Source organism: Amblyomma mixtum, chromosome 2 (genome assembly GCF_055824585.1).
Source record: "Amblyomma mixtum isolate Tamu chromosome 2, ASM5582458v1, whole genome shotgun sequence".
NCBI lineage: Eukaryota > Metazoa > Arthropoda > Arachnida > Ixodida > Ixodidae > Amblyomma > Amblyomma mixtum.
The window spans coordinates 49,065,539-49,085,743 of NC_143013.1; the positions used below are offsets into that span (position 1 = coordinate 49,065,539).

Consider the following 20,205-nt stretch of genomic DNA (forward strand, 5'->3'; position numbering starts at 1 on the left):
TTTGTACTATTTAAATTTGGACTTATTACCGGGCATCCATTTCTGCTTGAAAGTACACAAGCTTACAACTTTGCAGTGGTGGCGGCACGTGGTTTTTTCTGGCGACCTCAGTGGCTGGCACAGACGCTCACCGCAGGGCGCCTGGGTGGTTGAGCTACCGAAGCGGCACCTGACTCCGGTTCCTTTCTATGCAAGGCACGCGGAAGATACGAGTGAGGGTACAGAGCTGCCAACGAGGAATGACAGAGCGGGCATGCGCCGTTAGAGGGCGTGTGCTGTTAGAGGGCGTGGAACGTAGTTTTACCACATGCTTCCACGTCCTGTAATATTATGATCTCCTGCGATACTCTACACCGGGCGCCTACGATCCCCTGGTCGAGTCCATACTGCGCGTTGACGAAGCACTCCTCTACAAGAAATAAATCAAGCAGCACTACTCTAATTTGCGTGAATCCGTGCAGATATTCTTCCCCGGACGAAAATCTCTCTACTGATCGCACTTACGTTCGAAAAATCCAGCTGAACACAGTACTCTCTCCAGCCCAATTATTCTTCTGTAGGGTGCATTCCAATCTCTCCTTTCCAAACTGGCTTCTTCCATACACCTAGACCAGAGCCTAGAGCACTGCCTCTTCCAGTGCCTCACCGCACTGCAATTCCCCTAGATCCCCCATCTCCCACCCTCCTACTGGCGTGCCTGGCTCGCTTTGGCACAACAGGTCGACCAACTAGCCCTGGTGCGACAGGCGGAAGACTTGCTCGGCGCAAACGTTAATTGTCTCCTTCTTAACGTTTTTCTCCTGTTGCTTTGCTTATGGTGTCTTCGACTGGTCGCTCCCACGATCCGGTTCGGATTTGGCAAAGTGAGAGCCGCTCCAGCTCCGAGCGCATAGCGAGACCGGTCAAGCCGAATGGTCAGCAAGCTTTCAGAGCGAAAGCGCAGGAAGCAGAAAAAGGACGTAACTTCCGTAATGGCGTACCCAACGTAATGATTCGTGTTTTTTTCGACATTTCGCCTCACAGAGCCACACAGCAGGGGCGTTTTAAATGCGTCTAATACCTAAGCGCCTAAACTTGCTTGAACGGATGCGTAAAAACCGACGCGTTAGGCCTCGCCAGACCGGTCGTGGTGTGCCCTGGCTACCCTGGCTTCGCATCCGTCTCCGCGAAACGGCGGAAGTGGCTCTGTCACGTGAACACATCTCGGGGCCGCTCCGACTTTTTTCTCGGAGCGCCTCAGACCGCTCTGAGCTGGAGGCGGATGCTCTGAAAGAACCAGCCGAATGTAGTCAGAGCGCTTGATTTCGACCAGCCGAACGTGCGGCTGCATCTCAGAGCGCTCTAGAGCGATCTGAAACGACCAGTCGAAGACAGCATTACTGTGTGTAAAGTGAGTGGCGTCGGGTGGGGGTGGAGGGTGACATTATTATCACTTATAATATGCAACAGGTTGAAGGTGGAGTTGGTGAAAAGAGGAGTGCATGACGCTAAAGCTGGTTCCTATAAAGAAATCACTGCAACAGCGCTGTGCGGGGGAATGCGGATAAAAGCGTGAAGGAAGAAGAGACAGGCCCGTTGAGTAGGACGGAAGTCAAAGAAGAGGAATAATACGGGCTGATAATACATGTTGATGGAAATGAGGTAACAAAGCTTTTTCAGAACGTGACAGAGAACGAGACAGACACCTGCACTGACTAGCAACCAAAATCATTTATTGTGAAAATTTAAGCAGCATATAAAGGACACCTGGTGAGCAAGATAACAAGAGCAATAAAAAGAAAAAGGAAGGAAGGAAAAAAAATGGCTGAGGCTTAACTTGGTTAAGCCTGGAGAATGCGAAGCATCATCTTGTCGCGTAATTTGGAGGCGCACAACCACAGCGACGGCGCGAGGTGGGCCCCCGTTTCTCCACTGTCGTGACGTCATCGTGTCACGTGGTGTGACGTCATGTATCACGTGGTGTGACGTCATGTATCACGTGATTTGGAGGCGCACAACCACAGCGACGGCGCGAGGTGGGCCCCCGTTTCTCCGCTGTCGTGACGTCATCGTGCCATGTGGTGTGACGTCATGTATCACGTGATTTGGAGGCGCACAACCACAGCGACGGCGCGAGGTGGGCCCCCGTTTCTCCACTGTCGTGACGTCATCGTGTCACGTGGTGTGGCATCACCGTGTCACGTGATTTGGAGGCACATAACCACGGTGAAGGGCTGAAGTGGTAGCTAAAGTAGTATGCTTCGCATAAAACAGTGACCTGACACCACGCGCTCGGGAAGAATTATTCGTTTTCAATGATTAAGATAAGCACGTTCTTGTGGGAACGGGACTATTGACGAGCTACTGAAGCATGCGTAATTTGCTACTGATAGCATTCTGCACAGGTTTGCGGCTCCTCTCACTTGTCGTACTCGCTACCACGGGAAGGACTGTACAGACAGCAAGCTTCACTTAAATATTTTACATGCATAGAAGCAATTTGCGTTGGACGTTCGCAGCAAACACTGTTTCCTCAACACTTTTACAATCGCTGATGTTAAATCAAGATCATTGACAGACTATAAAAAGTTTTTTCCTCTGCGAATCTTTACGAATTATGGTAAAGGATATCATGCATACTAGGTGCCATATCACTTCAAAAAATTCAGTGCAGTCTCCACCACAAATTCTTTAACGTGATCAAAAAAGCTCATTAAAAGTTGGCTAGAGTAAGATGAAGGCGAGCAGCAGCCGTGCATCATGCGCATTTATTTTATATATATCTATTAAAAAAACTTGAACTTAGTGTTGCTCCGTCTACACCTGGTATAGTTCGCCCTTTCATGATCTATTTTATTTTTTTCCTCTAGTTGACAGCCATTATTGTTCTACAACTGCGGATTGCTTGTACGTTTTTTAACGACTGATTTCTCACAAGTTGTTGAACTTTCGCTTCTTCTATGCGAGATAAGCAATACATAATGGCGTCGTTGATTACAAAGCTACGTGAAAAAAAAAACTAAGGTTTCGTCGCTGTGTTAACTTTTCGCGTTGTTTTTGTATGTTTTCGTGCTTAACATGCGACAACGCTTAAGCTGGCCGGCTTGTAATTGTGTACAAGACTTAGTTAGACTCAGCTTCTGTGTACTTAGTTGATGGGGCGAGTGAACCTATATAGAGCTTAAAGAATTTAACGCATTTCATTGGGAGATGAGTGAATTGTTTGTGGGGTAGGCTATCCTTGCCTTTCGTCATCACCCTGCTGTGCAGTTTAACAAATGCACCCAAATCTCGTTATGTCGACCTACCTACGCTATGATACAAAATATTATCGCAAGGGCTGACATTGGGAATGAATAAACGAATTTATTGAAGGAACATACGAACTGCATCAGGTTTGATGAAATACACCTTTTATTCTTTTGTCCCAAAAGCCTCCGTGATATCGTATATAACGCGATGTTTCTCTCCTATTGCGCCTACAGCAGTCTGCCCGTTTTCCGTCAAGACTAGTAGTCGCCCTCGCCGTCGATGCAAAGGTCTCTGCTGTTTGGCGGAACATCTACGCCGCAGGTGTCCACAAATTGGTCAATGCAGTCTTGTGGCACATTATCTTTCACTGACCTCTTCGCCCAGAGAACGCACTCTGAAATGCAATAGAAGCGAGAAATTTCACTCAGCATAGTTGGGTGGAATGCTGTTTACAAGAATAATGAAGTTGTGAAATTGCACTTGTTCGAAAATTAGGTGCCATTCATATTTTAACTTTCGTGGGTCGTTAGTGCACATTTTATATCTATGCCACACTACCGACGCATGGATCACAGGAGAGGGAAAAGAAAAAAAAAACTCATTTCCACTCACTCAATTCTGCCACGTTATGCTGACTACAGTGTTCCTGCAGTCTGTTGAAAAAGAGTTGCAGGTATCGTTTTCCGCACCTCGTCTGTAGACTGTCGGTCTCTGCACGTTCCATATAGCATTCCGAGTTTCCATGTCTGAACAGCTAGAATTATATCTTAAGCCGCTCAAGTAGGAGAGTAAAACTGGAAATGGAGCGTGTTGGATTTCATGGAAAACTTCAGGTAAGTTCCCTCAATGTTTCCAGCTGTTTTTTATGTGACTAACTGCACTGTGTATAAGCTATAATTCTATCAGGCATTCAGGCCCGTTTTAGCCCAACAATATGAAATGGCTGTGACATTCGTTCCTCACACTGTTTTATAGCTACACTTCTACCCATCTCGAATGGAAACAGGGACTCAGAGTTCCATGTTTCACCCCATATCTTTCTTCCGTCTGAAATTCTTGATGATCGGAGCAAAAGCAAATGGGATGCAATGCGCCACGCACTGCTATGATTCTTGCCTGAGTTGCTTCCTAGGTTTAATTATGCGTGCCCGAGCAGGTGATGGAAAGGCAGACACATGGACCTGAAAGGCATCTCTAGTATTGAATACTCTTTTTTTCTTCCACTATACAGCAAGCTGTTGGGCGAGTTGGTGGCGATCTTCCATAGTTACAGTGCGAAAGACACGACAAGAGATTACGACGGAACGGAACGCTTTGTTCTGTTGTTCTGTCTTGTCCTATCTTTCACGCTGTAACGATGGAAGATTTTCCTCTATAGCGGCAAATGCTCCTTACGATGCCCGTGGTACTCCATGTCAAGGACGACGCAGTTCTCGTAATCTGTGTAGTAGTATCTACCTTCCCTGGGGGTAGGATCTGAAAAAAAAAGAATGTGAAAAGCAGACATAGAAATTTGGACACCGCAATGACACTTTTTTCAAGTGAAACAACATTTTGCAACGTGTTTAAATTTTAAGGCAGAAGGTATACATAGCCAATTAGCAACGAATCCAGCGTCAATTTCGGCATCCACGAAAAGAGGTGCATAAAACGCCAAATGGAGTCATCAGCAACGAAAAAACCTTCTCCCGAAGGTCCGGAGAATCGAACCGAGAACTTTGAGATTGTGATTGATTATCTGTGTAGTTAAATGAAGAAACTTGTAAAAGGCATATTAAGCTTTGAGGTCTAATTTGAGCCACAACTGAACTCATATCGAGCAGCTGTAACTGAAAGGATTGTCAGAAACTGATGAATGTCTTGGATGCAAGCTCTGTCTTGGTGTTTGCCTTGGCTTGCTGATTGTCTCATCGCTTCTACTTCGGCTGTCTTAAGCTGTTGTACAGAAATGTTGTAAAAGAGAAATCCTCTCACCGTTGCCTACTTTAAAAGTCAACGTTCCAGGCTCGTCGCCCACCTTGACATAGAAGGGAATGTCACGCCTTGAAAGATAAAAAGGGAAGAGAAAATATTAATTGATTTGCTACCATGGTTCCACCGATTTGCTCGAACGTTCACTCCACAAGCCACTCTGTTTTTCGATTTTAAGAAATTGCTGTGATTTAGGTTGACAATATTCTTTCAAGACCAGTGAGGTACACTCTTTATGTAATATAGAGAGCGATAAATCGCATCTTCCTCATGCCCCAAGAAAAATATGGTACGTCGGCTCTCCGAATCAGCTGCTCTGATTAAGCATTGAGTCATATTAGCTGGCGTTACTGTAATTTCTGCCAACATCACAGAGCCTAATTAGCCTACTTCTCAAGCACAGCGGGTGCATGTGCCAACTGCCCCGTATCCGATACATTGTGTAGCCCGACGTCTTTGAGAGCTTTACCAAGCGCATTAGTTTCACCACGGCATTCAGTGGCAAAAAATGATGACACACCTCAAGAAAGCGTTTGCGCTCTCAACCATTCCTCCCCAATTGCTGCAGTCCAATCTAACGACGCAGAGAATGAGGTATGCTTACGACAGCGAAGATATCACTGAATTTAAAGTGGGTGCTTCTTGTTGCAGTTTCAGCAATAATTGCATTCCAGTACACCTCTAAAGAGTCCGATCTGGTTCAACATGCAGGAACCAGATAGAATTGCTATGGGCCATTTTTGCCGCAAGTAACAAGGTCAGTGCTGTTATCGAACCAAAACCCTTACGACACCAAACATCAAAATAACATCTGCGTCCCTTTCTTGAATACATTATGAGCCCAGGATTCGAAACGAAGCATTCGATATTTTGCCACAGATGTTGAAGATGGTTATATATGTTTTTCAGAGAACGTGAGCATCGCAGCACTGTTCCAATGTGTCGCTAACCGTGCAGGTAGTAAGGAGATTTCGAATGCATCCAGACAATTTTTCTTGGGTGCAAACACACCAGGGAAAGTAAAGAAGGACGAAAAGACGCATATGAATAAGCGCGTGCTTGTATTTTGTTCTCCCTGTGCTCTGCGCTAAAAAGTGCCAGTATCCATTGCAAACTGGACCAAACGACAAGCTTCTCATATGACAAGGTTGTAAGATGGTGAATACAAGGGGGGTACTGCGCACAAAAAGACAAGGACAAGAAGATAACACAACAAGCGCAGTCTTGTCTTTTTGTGCGCAGTACCCCCCTTGTATTCACCATGATTGACCGACTAGCCCAACAACGTACGCTCTTAAAGGTTGTAAGAAGTGACATGTTTGACTTTAATAATATCTTGCATCGAATGATTACGATCACCGCACGAAAACAGTGAAGATATCTAATTTACTAGTAGCTTTTAGAATGCGATAGTAAAGAACCCCGTTGTGAGCTGCGATGCGCGACCACGGATACCCTACAGGTCGAGACGGAATTTCTCACTCTCGACTTTGCCACCTACCAGGTCGTAGCTGGCTCTTCTGCATAGCAACCTTGGCAAGTCACAAGGTTCTTCTTGTGGCAGCCACCTTTAGGTCTCTCCTCACTTTCCCCCAAAATAGGAAAGGAAGATTTGCCTATCTCCTGTCAGCCACCTGCCAGTCGTGGAGTGCTAAGTTTCTTGCAGTAGCCGAGGACCACTGAGAGTTAAGAGCTGAGAAAACCGTGGTTTGTAGGGTTTAACGTCCCAAAGCGACTCAGGCTATGAGAGACGCCGTAGTGAAGGGCTCCAGAAATTTCGACCACCGGGGGGCTGAGAACGCATGCGGAAATCCTCAAATCAAGCGGGCTGGGAAACGAAGGTGAAGTGATACGCAAAACTTGTGGTGCAATAATATCCTGCGGTTGCTTATTGCCGCAAAATAGCAGTACTTACTAATAACGGGGGAACCGACTCTATGGCGGCGTTTTATAAATCTGAAGTTTGAGAAGAAAACTCTTAAATAAGTTCGGCGTGATGACGGATTATATCAAGCCTTGATGGTAGCGTTGAAGCTCGTTTCAGTGCTGCTGTTATGAGCATGCAAATTTTATCGGACGCAATGTACTGTACTGACACCAACACTTTACGTTAACGTTGGCGTTATAGCGATAAAGCGCTTACTGCTGCAATTCAGTTTCGGCGTAAAACCTGGTATTCTTTAGGCACTCCCCTTAAGTCGTCGTCACATACTATCGTCTTATGGCTGTGGTTTTGTGGCTGCCAATGAGTAATTACTCCCTTATTACAAATTTTCTTACATTGGGGGATTCCCCTAAATATTTGACCAACACTGTTCTCACTTCGAGTTATTGATCAATTCGCTCTCTCCCTACCATAAGCTTGCCGTCCCGGTTAGCTCAGTTTGTAGAGCGACTGCTCCGATGAAGCGGTGGTCCTGGGTTCGAAAACCGGACCAGGACGAATTTTTCTTTAAATACGAAGTTTCTGAGAGAGCTGTATAGCTTTCCTTTGTAGCCGTATGCCTGCGCTTGGGTGGATGCCAATGAGTAATTACTCCCTTATTACTATCGTCATGCCTTCATACCAAACCAGCTGTGGTACCAAAATAAATTTTCTTGCGCTTAGCAGCGTCCAGGTGGCATTCCGTTGCATGTTGTATTTGTTATTAGCTACAAAAGTCTCCGGTACGCCTGAGCTACAACCGACACCTAGCGCTCTGGTGTTAGCTAGTGGCTATCGACTACAGTGGCGGATCGTAGCGTAGGACTGAAGCCGGAATATTGTAAAGTTGCAATGTATGATAGTGACAGGAGGTTATCGTGGAAAACGTTCAGACTAATGAGGAGAGATGGCATATCGCGCATCTTGGTCACCTTTTTTCCGGTCGTAAATGAACTTTCCAACGGCGGTAGCTGTAATGTGCTCGCCTAATAGCAGAAGGGGGTTACACCGAGAGTTATTTAATAATCACTTCTTGCTCTGAGCTACAGAATCTATGTCAACCACAGCCTATCTATGGTCATGCGTGGCAGATGCCATAAGTGCATACTTTGGTAAGTTGTCAGTCTCCTGAAATAACCAGACAAATGTTGCTGTCTGCGCCGCTGGGTCGATCTCAGTTCGGTTCGCAGCTATGCATTCCAAGACGCCGTCGTGGTCAGAGTCGCCAATGGCTACCGAGAACGGGAATAGCTCGAACACCTGCAATCAATCAATCAATCAATCAATCAATCAATCAATCAATCAATCAATCAATCAATCAATCAATCAATCAATCAATCAATCAATCAATCAATCAATCAATCAATCAATCAATCAATCAATCAATCAATCAATCAATCAATCAATCAATCAATCAATCAATTCTTCCGGCCTACGCCTGGAATGAAAGCTTCATAAAGGGAGAAGAAGATGGCACAGAAGTAGAGTGCGAAGTCCGTACATAGAAAAAACTGAATATGTCGCGATTCATTGCCTCGTTCCTTAACTACACAACAAACATAGCATATTGCTCAATAGTAATAGGTTCCCACGCTTACGATATCATGCGTATTATTCTATTTGGCTGATTTTGTGCCTTTCACTGGCGCGAACAATGTGCCGCCTACCCATAGCCAGCAGCAAAGCAAAGAAGAAACCGGGTAGCAAAAATTCGAGCAAGACGACAGCAATTAATCGTTCTATCAATCCGAGCTCTCAACATCATTAACATTGTCTGTTGACTGTCTAATCGGAGCGCTTGCTGGATTCGCCATGCCGTTCGGGCTGCAGAGTAGAGATTGTTCATGTCGGCGAAGGCTGTAAATTTGAAGCTTCAAAGAGAATGTGATTGATATCATGTGCCCAGAACAAATATGCCTGACTATGACTGTTTAGCTTTCGCGTGGGGTAAAGTCAAGTTAGAAAAAGGTTCGATGACTTATGCAGTTTTGTGCTAGTCCTGAACCGTAAAACTGGGGTCTTCTACACTTCTTTCGGGAAGTCCAATCGATGTTTTGCATGGGTATGGTCTCGGATAGCATGAATTAGAACTACAGGATAAAAAAGAGCTCGAAAGAAACACGAGAACCCAAACATACGAAGACACACTATGAGCGCTGACTCTCAACTGACTTCATTTCCTTAGGCAAACTATTCTTGTACTCATGTGCGGCTGGAATCGCAGGAAAAGAAAGAAAAAGTTGAAAACAAGCAAGAATAAACGTGACAAAAAGTCGTGATGAAATAAACTTGTGCCGAGGAATGTGTTTTCATTATCTGCAACAACTATGGTTGGTTGGATAATGCAAGTGTTCATATTTTTAAGAACGTGGTATGATTACACAACTTCTCGAGGTCTGCTTGCAAGTCGTTTTGCAGCACTCATGTGCTATATTTGGCGAGCAGCCCTTGCATGTGAGACAGTGGGCTGCAACGCGTGAACCAGTGTCGTTGTTTTCGGCCTTTTTCTTGTGCTTTCGAAGGCGTCTGTTTGACATCGTCAAATCTTCTGTATGTACTGCTCTGTGTGTGGAAGTTGATCTGAAATACAGCGCCGTCGGCGCCTTCGGTGCGTTCAAGACAAGACAATTATCATCATGGCCGATAGTGCGTCCATTATGAGCACCACGGTTCGGTGTCTCTAGCTTATATGGTCAAACATAATTGCGCTTTTGAGAAGACTTGGGACAAAAGAGGGACGACACAAACTCTCCTGCGCAACGAGAGTTTGTGTCGTCCCTGTTTTGTCCCAAGTCTTTTCAAAAGCGCAATTATGTTTGACCATGTTAAGTACCAACTAGCCCACTTTCAAACCCTCTTAATCTCTAGCTTACTTTGTGTGGATGGGCAGATGGGGGCCAGTTCAATAGGTGCGGACAAAAAGGGGAGACTGAACGATGTCTTAACACGCCTTCGAGAGCGCAGAGAGAATAAAGAGAACAAAAAAGGGTGCTTGCGAATATTTAGTACGAAAAATTTGAATGGACAACGTGGGAGGTGGTAGAACCATATCATATCACTTCACTTCATCAATCTAACCTTATCTCAGCTCTTGAATCTGTGCAGAATCGTGCCGCTCACTTTATTATTTCAAACTACTCGGGATAATCCAGCATATCAGCCTTAAAGTTCCAACTTCAACTTCCTTCTCTGGCTTCCCGTAGACGAATTTCTCGTCTCTGCCTTTATGACACGTTTTCAAATTGTTCACCACGTGACAGTCAGGTCATTCTACCAGTACGTCGAACACACCGCAGAGGCCGCCCTAACAGCGTCATCCCGCATCGTGCCCGCACTACTACATTCCAGAAGTCATTTTTTATGCACACAGCTCGCGATTGGAATGACCTTCCCTGCGGCTTAGCGCTAATCTCTCATCCTGCCCATTTCAAGACTGCCATCGAGGAAGACATGTCATCATCATGGTTCCCACGTAACCTTCATTGTTAACCATCGTTCTTGCGCCCGCCCCTCATGTATTGTCCCGCCAGGGACCCTTGAGGTTCAAATAAATTAATAAAGAAATAAAAAACCGGGACGTGCGCATCAGAAAAACTACCTTATAGTTTAAAGAGAAAGATGTCGCATTCCTCGAACCAAGTTGTTCGTCTTATTTTTTCCTGGTACGTTTGAAAACGTTTCTTTCTTTTATTTCCTGGTGATTCCAGCCGCTTATGCGCCAAAGATTGTAATTTTTTATTTATTTTTAATACACCGTGCAGAGCCTAAGCATTTCAGCACGGAAGTGGGTACATTTAAGTGAGGAGCCATAAAATAAAATTACAAGTAAAAAAGGGGAGCGAAGACAAAGTAGCGACATATAAAGGCAAATGAAACAACAATAAACGAATAGGATCAAGAGTACAATCGGTCAGCGATTATCGGTTTGAAAGCACAGTGAAATAATATATCTTTGATTAGGCGCAAAAATACATACCGAAGAGCACTCACAGTTTCAACCTGCAACTTATCCCAACACATTCGAATTACTGTTATCATTAAAGTTTAGAGTCAGCACTCGTAATGCGTCATCGTATCCTTTGGTATTCATGTTGTTCTCGACCTCTTTTTCAAATTGAATTCTTCTCAACTCGCCTAGCTGTCCCTAACCCTATGCAAGAAATGTTGTTCACAGGAATGGAGGTACATTGTAAATATCGGCTTCACTCATCAATTTTCAACTAAATGAAAAGGTATCCATTTTCACAATTTTATTTTTGGGTTGCAACATTGCTGTTGTGACAACACACCGGCAATGTTGCAACACAATGGTAAAATTGAGTCTATGCTAAAGCCATTTTGGGGGCTTTAGGATTTAATCGCATTCCTCTCTTCTAGCTAAGATGTTAAGAAAACATTCTTGGATTTTGCTGCAGGTTTAGCGCAACGTAGGACGCTGCTTTAAAGTTACGATTTCGAAAGGTAACTCTTTTGTATTTCTACAAGAGGAACTATTTGCACTGGGTAGCATACGAACTAGCCTGCGAATACACCGGTTCATGCAAAGAAGCGAGAGAATATTTGGTTCATGTTTATTCCCATCAAAAGAGTTTGATGGGAAAGTACGACGCAAAGTACGAGGGGCATAGGATGGGATTAGAAACTTTTCGGGAATAAGGTAGGCGCATTTTGCGCAGGAGGTCTTTGTCTTGCAGGGTACGTCACTGCGTTTATCATGATTCCGATAAAGAAGTCCCCGAAAAGAATATAAGTGAATGTCAGTGCTTGGCAGATACGGCCAGCGTTAACAGGAGTAATTTACTGCGACATATGAAAAGAAATTGACAGATTCACCCTTTATGTATGAGTCTGAAACATTAATTGAAATGAGACTAGGGAGGTGCATTCAGCGGTCGAAGAAAAATGGCAGGGGCAACGTTAACGCAGCTGTAAAGAGCAGCAATTTTCGCTGTTACTGATATCCTAGCCAAATTAAGCTAAGAAAAATAACCTCGGGTACTACGTTCTGCTGGAACAGTCAAGTGAATACCAAAGGGCGAGCAACATCATTCAATGGGGCACGAACTAACGTGAGGAAAGAAAGTTGGAAAGCTTCCTGGAAGAATGGCTACGGCTGGTGCAGGAGTTGATAAGTTCGTATTACTGGGATGCTCCTTTGGCCTGCTCTAGACTAAACATGGCCAATTACATTGGCAATGAGGAACCTTGTAAACTTTGCTGCACAAACGTTCAGTAAGGGGCAGATGATTGAGGAGCGTGGAGACTGGCAGATTAGAAGGAAGCATGTGCAACAATTCCTGCAAGTACAACGGCGCATCGATACATCATTTGCTGTCGATAAACCTGGAATGAATGCCTCTCTCAAGGATGAGCGAAAACAGTGCAATTTGGGGGGATCACGTGAAGCACGCACATAGAAAAACTTCTTGCACAGGAATCGCACAAGCCTGGATGACACGATGTTTGTCGCCTCAGTAACCTCTGTTCGAATTTTCCCTATATTCCCTTCTCTGTCCGACTGGACACTGAAGCAGTGCCAGGTCGGATATCGCAGTACTGAGAGGGCAGAGCTTAAATTTGAACTTGCAAAACATCAAAGCATGGCTTCACCTCGGAAGAAAAACTGACTCTGAAGGCCTGTGCCAAGGCAACGGTAGTTTCTGCAGCGCCTATTTTGCAAAAATGTTTCATCATCATCAGCCTGACTACAACTACTGCAGGGCAAAGACCTCTCCCATGTCTCTCCAACTAACCTTCTCCTTTGCCAGCGGCGGCCAGCATATCACAGCAAACTTCATAATCTCGTCCGCCCACCTAACTTTCTGCTGCCCCCTGTTACGCTTGCCTTTTCTTGGAATCCACTTCGTTGCCCTTAAGGACAAGCAGTTAACGTGCTTTCGCATTACATGCCCTGCCCAAGCCCACTTCTTCCTCTTGATTTAGACTAGGATGTGATTAACACGTGCTCGTTTCCTCACTCACTCTGCCCGCTTCCAATCTGTTAACGTTACACCATTTGATTTTTGTTTCCATAGCTCGCTCCGTTGTCCTTAACTTAAGCTCAAACCTTTTCGTTAGCCTCCACGTTTCTGCCCCACAGGTGAGTATAGATAAGATACAGCTGCTTCATATTTTTCTCTTGAGGGATAGTATTAACCTGCCATTCATGATCTCAGAGAACCTGCGAAATGTGCTCCACCCGATTCTTACTCTTCTAGTTCTTTAACTCTCCTGGTCCTGATCTGCGGACATCACCTACCCTAAGTAGACGCATTTCCTAGCCACTTGCAGCACCTAGCTACCGATTGCAAACGGGTGTTCCTTTCTGAGACATTTTGGAATTGTGTTGCGAGCGACATTTCATGTGAAGGAATAGCAACAGGAACTGAGCTACCTTGAAACTGTCCGCCACGTCGTAGTTCAACTTGTGAGGACCTCCAGGGTCGGCCAACTTCGCTACAACAGCGCTTGCATAGCAAAGGGCGACAAAGGAAAGAGCCGCAACGTGACCCATCGTAGCTTCTATCAAGCTTTGACAGTGCAGAGCTGTGTTTTGGGAGTTTATATGTGCGTTTCGCGGTAATGGCAGGAAGAGGAGAGGAGTGTATAACAGCACTTTCACGCCAATTGGCCCCCACCGCAGATTTACTGATGCAGCATTTTAAAGTTTTCACGTACTCTAGCACAAAAAATCAAGCAAGCACGCTTGACGAGCATACAAAACATAAGAACTTGACACTCAAACGTGACAGAGAGAAATGATGCTGAGCTTGATGTGAACGGTGGCGGCTTGTCAGAAATTCATTTCGGGCCATTTAGAGACCACGCTAGAGTATTTGATGAAGGGCCTTTTCGGACGGCGCTTACCTGGGCACAGCGAGCACTCTGAACACATGTGCTCAGTTTGGTTTGAAGTTTTCGACTCCATCCTGAAAGCTGTCACCCTGTTTCCACTTGTGCCCGCTGGCTCATGTCACCAATTTTGGCCAGTGCGCGAGAGGTTGTTCGTTTTGTAGGGTGTTTCACTTGTTTTAATTACACGCCCATCACTTGCCTTTGCAACACAAACAGCAAAATGGATTTCGTGTCAAAAAGTGCAGCGAACTATACTTCGGACATGCTGAGATTTAATTGTGCTAAACAACGAGGACAGCAACGGGACAAACGGCAGATACACACTGACAAACGCTGTCAATGTGAATCTTCTCTTAGTCCCTTTCTATTTTCGCGTATTTTCCGCAGTAAATACTTCCGGTTGTCGTCTAGGGTTGGTTCAAGCTTCCAGCTGTGCAGCTTTATGTACTGCAAGTATCACCATAACAGAATGCCTAAATGTGGTATGAATTCATGTGGAGTAAAACAGGCCGCGACCGTATTTAAGGAATACGAAAGAAGGCCGGTGATGGAAGAAACACAAATTATCCATAAAAAATAGAAAAAAATGGGTCCATAAAACAGTGGTCCTGAAGGATTTCTTTGTCGGCTGTCTTGAAGAGATCTGAAAATATCTCTGTGAGAAAGGGCTCAGGATCGTTCTCCGATTATTTACAGTTTGGGCAAAACTGAAAATTCTTAGGCGAATAAACGAGCGCGCTACTGTATTGCGGGACTGTGAAATAGGCTAAGACTACTACTCTATGATAGGCGAGATTCTTACTTCTTTAGTTTACACACTTCATTTTTAAGCCAGTTCTCTTGTTTTTTTTTCACCTTTATGTCCGCTCTTCCCATTCCCTCAGAGCAGGACCGACAGCCGATGCCTTCTGATCAACAAATTTCCGGCTTTATTACTCCACTATTTTTTTTTCATAATTCTCTGGTTTAGTGCGTAAGTGCCACCAAATTCATTGCTGAACTCATCAAACTTAAATAATATTAAATAATAGCAACGTAATAATAATTCCTCTAACTGTGCTTAAACTGGTTGGGCCAGTTTTGTTCATTCTACACAGGGAAGAATATTTTTGTTTCATTGTTGCTAGCTGGGCTGCGCCGAGTCCTGGGCTACTACATACAAAACCCATTCTGATCCAAATATTTGCCTAGAAAAAAGGCACTGCTCAAAGTTTCACCCTATATTTCGCATTATTGAAGTGCTACACCTTTGTTCAGTAGCCTCAGTAGAGTTCAACTTTTTCTTTATTGATCGAATGGACGATGGCATCGCCACTCTCCTTGATGATGATCCCAATGTCTTGTTTGCGCACCTAAACTGCACCCTGCCTTTCTTCTTTTCGGTGATGCTGCGTAATGGAGTTCCATGTTGCATGCGAGCAGTTTTTTTACCGTTCTATACTGCGTTAGAGAAATAAAGCAAATCGAAACATAAATTTTCTGCTATTCAATGTCGCTAAACATTGGAGGCTAATAAGTGGTTTGATGATGATCTACAACGAAACGTCTCGGCATCGCCATTGCTCATTTATTACAAATTTAGGTTAATATTTATTGCTCTAGTATTAGCTTCCTCCCGAGAGAGAATAGTCCATGAAATTTCCTCTTTTAATCTTTGTTAACTGCCCGCCTGCCAAGATTTTATCGAATATACCGAGATTATTCTTGTTTCTTTCTTCTATTATTAATAATATACAAGGAGTTCGAAAGAGTGGGCTTTTGGTCACGGTTAGTAATCTAAGCTGGAAAGCGTGAGCTGAATTTGGCTTCTGCTACAGCCCAAAAGAACTTTTTGCCTTTTCCAGTTCTTTATAATGCGCTGCACTGTCTGGCTACCGAAACGATTGACGACCTCCAAGCTACCATTGCATTCTATGGTGTAAAACATGCTAGTCTGTTACTACGCAGTCCCGTTTCATTGCTATCATGCGCCGCGGCATTGTTATCGTTAGTACTGGCAATCAGACCCATTCAGCAGCGTTCACTGGGACCGAGGCAGACGCTTGCTTTTGCATTTTCATTTGGAAGTTATAGCAGCAACATTCGTTATAGACTGATACCGAACAAAAGACGAGGACGGAAGAGGGAGGAACACGGAACGAGGGTTCGTAATGTTTTTCCCTCTCTTTTCTCCGCGTATTTTGCTCTGCTAGCCTCAAGAATGTGTTACCAACTCGCCCGTTTCGCAGTTGTACTGATACAGAATATGAACTAAACAAGTCGGAAATTTTTATACCCCTTGTGAGCGGTGACCTGTACCCTGCCATGACGAAGCGAGGCCGAGCCGGTACTAATGTTTAATTGGCTGGCTTGAACGGACGGATGCTCTGAAATTTCTTGTTTGGGATTTGTGAAATTGGGAAGACTGTCTTGCAATTTGAAGTGAAGGATCCATATGGTTTATGGTTTCTGAGGGCTGAAGGTCCAAAAGCGACTCAAGCTAGGAGGGACGCCGTGAGAACGGTTCCGGATACAGCGATCACCCGGCTTTCTTTAACGTGCTCTCATATCACACAGCACACAGACCTCTAACATTTCTCCACCATCGAACTGCACCTGCCACAGGGCTTGAACCCGCGTCTTTCGTGTCAGCAGCCGAAAGATACAAAATCTGAAAAAAAAAGGAAGAGAGCGGATGAGAGAACGAATGATGGAGACGTGTGTCAAAGTGGTCGCATCAGGAATCAGTTGATTTAGTTATCTTGTTTGCTGTGTGCTCACTTCAGCTTGGAAGAGTGATTGTAATGGACTTGCTCGTGTGTTGCCTCACAGCTGCGTCTCGTGTTCTTTGTCGCACATGGAGAGCGCTCATGGAGGGGGGTCATTGAACGAGCTGGAGAATCGCGTGCTGTCTGCAAAACGTGAAAGATGTGGCGCCTGAATCATAATCTCCCTTTTTTGTGCTTATGAACAAAGTGCCAAATTATTAGTTAGGGAAGAGTGCTGGTTCCAATATTCTTTCTACGTAAACAACCACTTAAGTTTCATTGCAGATAATTCTGTCTTGATAACAATTTGTCAAGTCATCCAAGCATTTTTTTTCCTTTGGGAAGATGGTGTAGCTTCTGTGGTGTTTGAGGCGTTAAATAAAAGTCTCAGCCCACACCATAGCACCAGTATATGAGTTGAAATCTCTTCATTGTGCATACGGGTGTGCTCTCATACCACCTAAAGTGCAAACAGCTGCGTAGAACAAAGCTAGTGGGTGCGAGCCATGATGCGGCGACCGCATTTCAATGGCTGCGATATGCAAAAATAACGCCGTATTCTAGCGGTTGCCAGCATTCCTTTAATGCACCCTAAGCGGCACTCCATCCAACTTTTTTGGGGAGTCAAAACCGATCGTATGGCTTTGTCTCACTACTTTTACTCTGGAACAAAACACGCAGATATTATAGCGATAATTCCAATAAGGAATATTTAGTTTTCCAAATTACAATAGTCGCGTTCAGTAAAACCAGCCTTTTTTCATTAAAAAGCGGTAAGCTATTTATATAATCCAACTTCAGTTTTCTACAAAATCATTTTAAGGGCACTCGGTGTTCGAAAGATAATCACAATGCGGTTTTGAAATACTTTCAGTGAAGACCGAGCTTGGTGCTTTTCTTGTTTTCTGATTTCTGATTTTGTAGATTTCTGCATTTTATCGTAAACAGGAATGTATAGATCGCTTTTGGCTCTTTTGCTGCTGTCGCATCTCTTTGAGAGGAAAGTTATTGCAGGGACCTTTTTATCATCTTGGCCTTAGTTCAAGCAGTGCGTGCGTCCTTCTTATCTTTTGGCCCCCAGCACTTTTGGGTTCAGCCACAGATCTGTTTCTTCCGCTCTTCAAAATTTTTTCCTTGAATCTCAACAACTGCTTTGCTGATTCTTACATTATTTCCTTTTCCTTTTAAACTATCTCATTTTTAATTTATTAATGAATATTTATTTATTTTCTATCCAATTTCTTCTCCATCAATCCCACTGCTAATTTTTAAACCACCGGTGTTGCGTTCACACCTGGCTTTCATCGGCTCTCATTTATTAATTTATTTGACGACATTATTATTGCCTTTTGCCACGTAAATGTACAGGCGAATCACAATCTATGCCACCTGATTCTTCGAGGATCCCTTAGTGTGGGTAAGCGCCATCTTTTGAGAAGCAAACAACATCTTAGCCTCCGCCCGGTCCTCGGCTCCTCTAGTGTCGCACAAGTGGACAGGGTGGTAGTACATGGGGTGCTCCTTATCAGCATAACGACATCGAGACAGTTGAACATTTCTCAAACACATGAAAACGCCATCACAGCCCAACAGCGCATTTTGCTAACAGCATCACCGTAGCATCACCGGGATATGTGTGAATTTGGTAGTACACCGGAGCAGCAGAAGATGAGCGCCTCCAGGAATGGCAGCACCTCTTCAAGGCTAAAGCAATGATGCGACGTGGTGACACTAACGTATCCTCATCAAATCAGTGAATAGAACACCAATGAGGCATTCAAATTCTACTTTACTGACATCTTGGAAAACAACGAGTAGTGGTCAAAGTCGAAGGGAGCATTACGCAACCACTTCGCGTCCCACGCCGCTTTCTGGCACTTAGACACGAGCCATTTCTCTGCGCCACTAAGCGCGCACGCCTGATTATAAATTTAGACAAAGGCGAACTCAAGGCAGCCGCGCAACTTTTCTCTGCATTAGCATGGCCAATGCATGGAGTGACTTCAAAATTACTGAAACAGCACAGACCTGACTGGACGCCACAACTTGTTACTGTCACCAGTGGCACGTCGAGCATTTCTGTGTCGTGTCTGTGCCGCTGCTTTCCACCTCCACACTCGCCACTTACAACGGGATAGTAAATAGTCAAAAAATCTCTCCAAGCATTCCATGTTCACTAGGATTAACCTTGCTAGCCATCTTCACCACACCTCAGTCAACAGCCCGCCGCACCTCCTCTAAACATCGTAGGTTTAGGATTACGTGTTTCATATTGACCTCCAGAGCGCTGACCAATACCTTGAAGATATCTGCACCGTCAGAGGGAATTCTTTGAGAACCACCAGGATCCCTCACCTTCCTGAAGACCTCTAAATCAGACCATGAAGCAAAAAGTCGGAATACGGCAATTCCTATTATTATACTTTTGTATAGTTGTGTTCGTGCTTCTAGTACTCGCAAAATTATTTTTATAAAATTCGTCTGTGCTGTGTTTTTAACCACAGGGCTTATAATACATGTGTATGCGTTTTTTGTTCCCGAACAAGTATCTACAAACACAGATACAGCCACACGATTGTATTTCAATCCCAGAAAAAACGGAGTTAGAATGATCCTAAGAGCCATTGAAGCAATGATTGAAAAGTTCAACTGCACGGCTTTGTTTATTTATTTCACAGCCATGTAAATATGTGCGTTATACCTGGCTTCGCACCAGTAACTGTTTCACAGAGCTAATCTCCTTTTAGACGGTTTGAGAGCCAGGCTATTACGCACCATGAAAGTATCTAAGCTCTGGCCTCCGAATGTATTTGGGGGGGGGGGGGGGGGGGGTCAACACTACCTCTCTTTTTTAAAAGTCTCAAAGGTCAGAGAAGCCACTTTGTATTGGCAATGAAAAAAACTACGGTCTGATGACGTTGCAAAGGGATCTTCGATTCTGCACAAGAGCTTGCTTTCGTACAGGAAAATATTGGCACAAGCCGCCCTTCCTAGCCAATAGCTTTATTTTGTCTTGATGACGAAAAAAAAAAGAGAAGATAGTTCCTGCACCGAAACTTCCGCAACATTAAGACAACAAGCGCTTGCCCTGTTCGCTAAGTGAGCGTTCTTCATGTGCACCAAAAAACATCTAGCGCAGCTGTGAGGAACGCACGACAAAGTCAGTTTCAATCACTCTTCCATGTTCATGCGACCACTGCGCAAACAAGATAACGGAGTTTGTTACTTCCTGGTGCAACCAATTGGCGATGTGATCATTCGCTGTTTTATTGGACGTCTTTACTTTTGTTTCTTCCACATATCACCAAAACGTTCTGAATCCAGCTAAAACATTCCGCATCCAGCTGTGCTAAAAGAAAACAAAAACGCATGAAAGTGTGCCTAAAGTTTATCATGATTTAGGCGGTTCCTGCTTTCGCTTCATGAATTCGAACCCTTGAAGCTCGAAGAATTCTCAAAAAACGATTCGTAACATTT

General features: G+C 44.4%; 1 protein-coding gene across 1 annotated transcript; it reads right to left on the bottom strand.

Moving 5' to 3' along the window:
• Nucleotides 1-3,379: 3,379 nt before the first annotated feature.
• LOC149359269 (uncharacterized) lies at nt 3,380-13,640 on the bottom strand. The gene is made up of 5 exons (XM_089569002.1): nt 13,521-13,640; nt 8,235-8,386; nt 5,206-5,273; nt 4,627-4,707; nt 3,380-3,625 (listed from the first exon to the last, which is right to left on the bottom strand). Exons 1-5 carry the CDS (start codon nt 13,638-13,640, stop codon nt 3,489-3,491), a joined length of 558 nt encoding a protein of 185 aa, XP_089425128.1. The 3' UTR covers nt 3,380-3,488.
• Nucleotides 13,641-20,205: the final 6,565 nt, after the last annotated feature.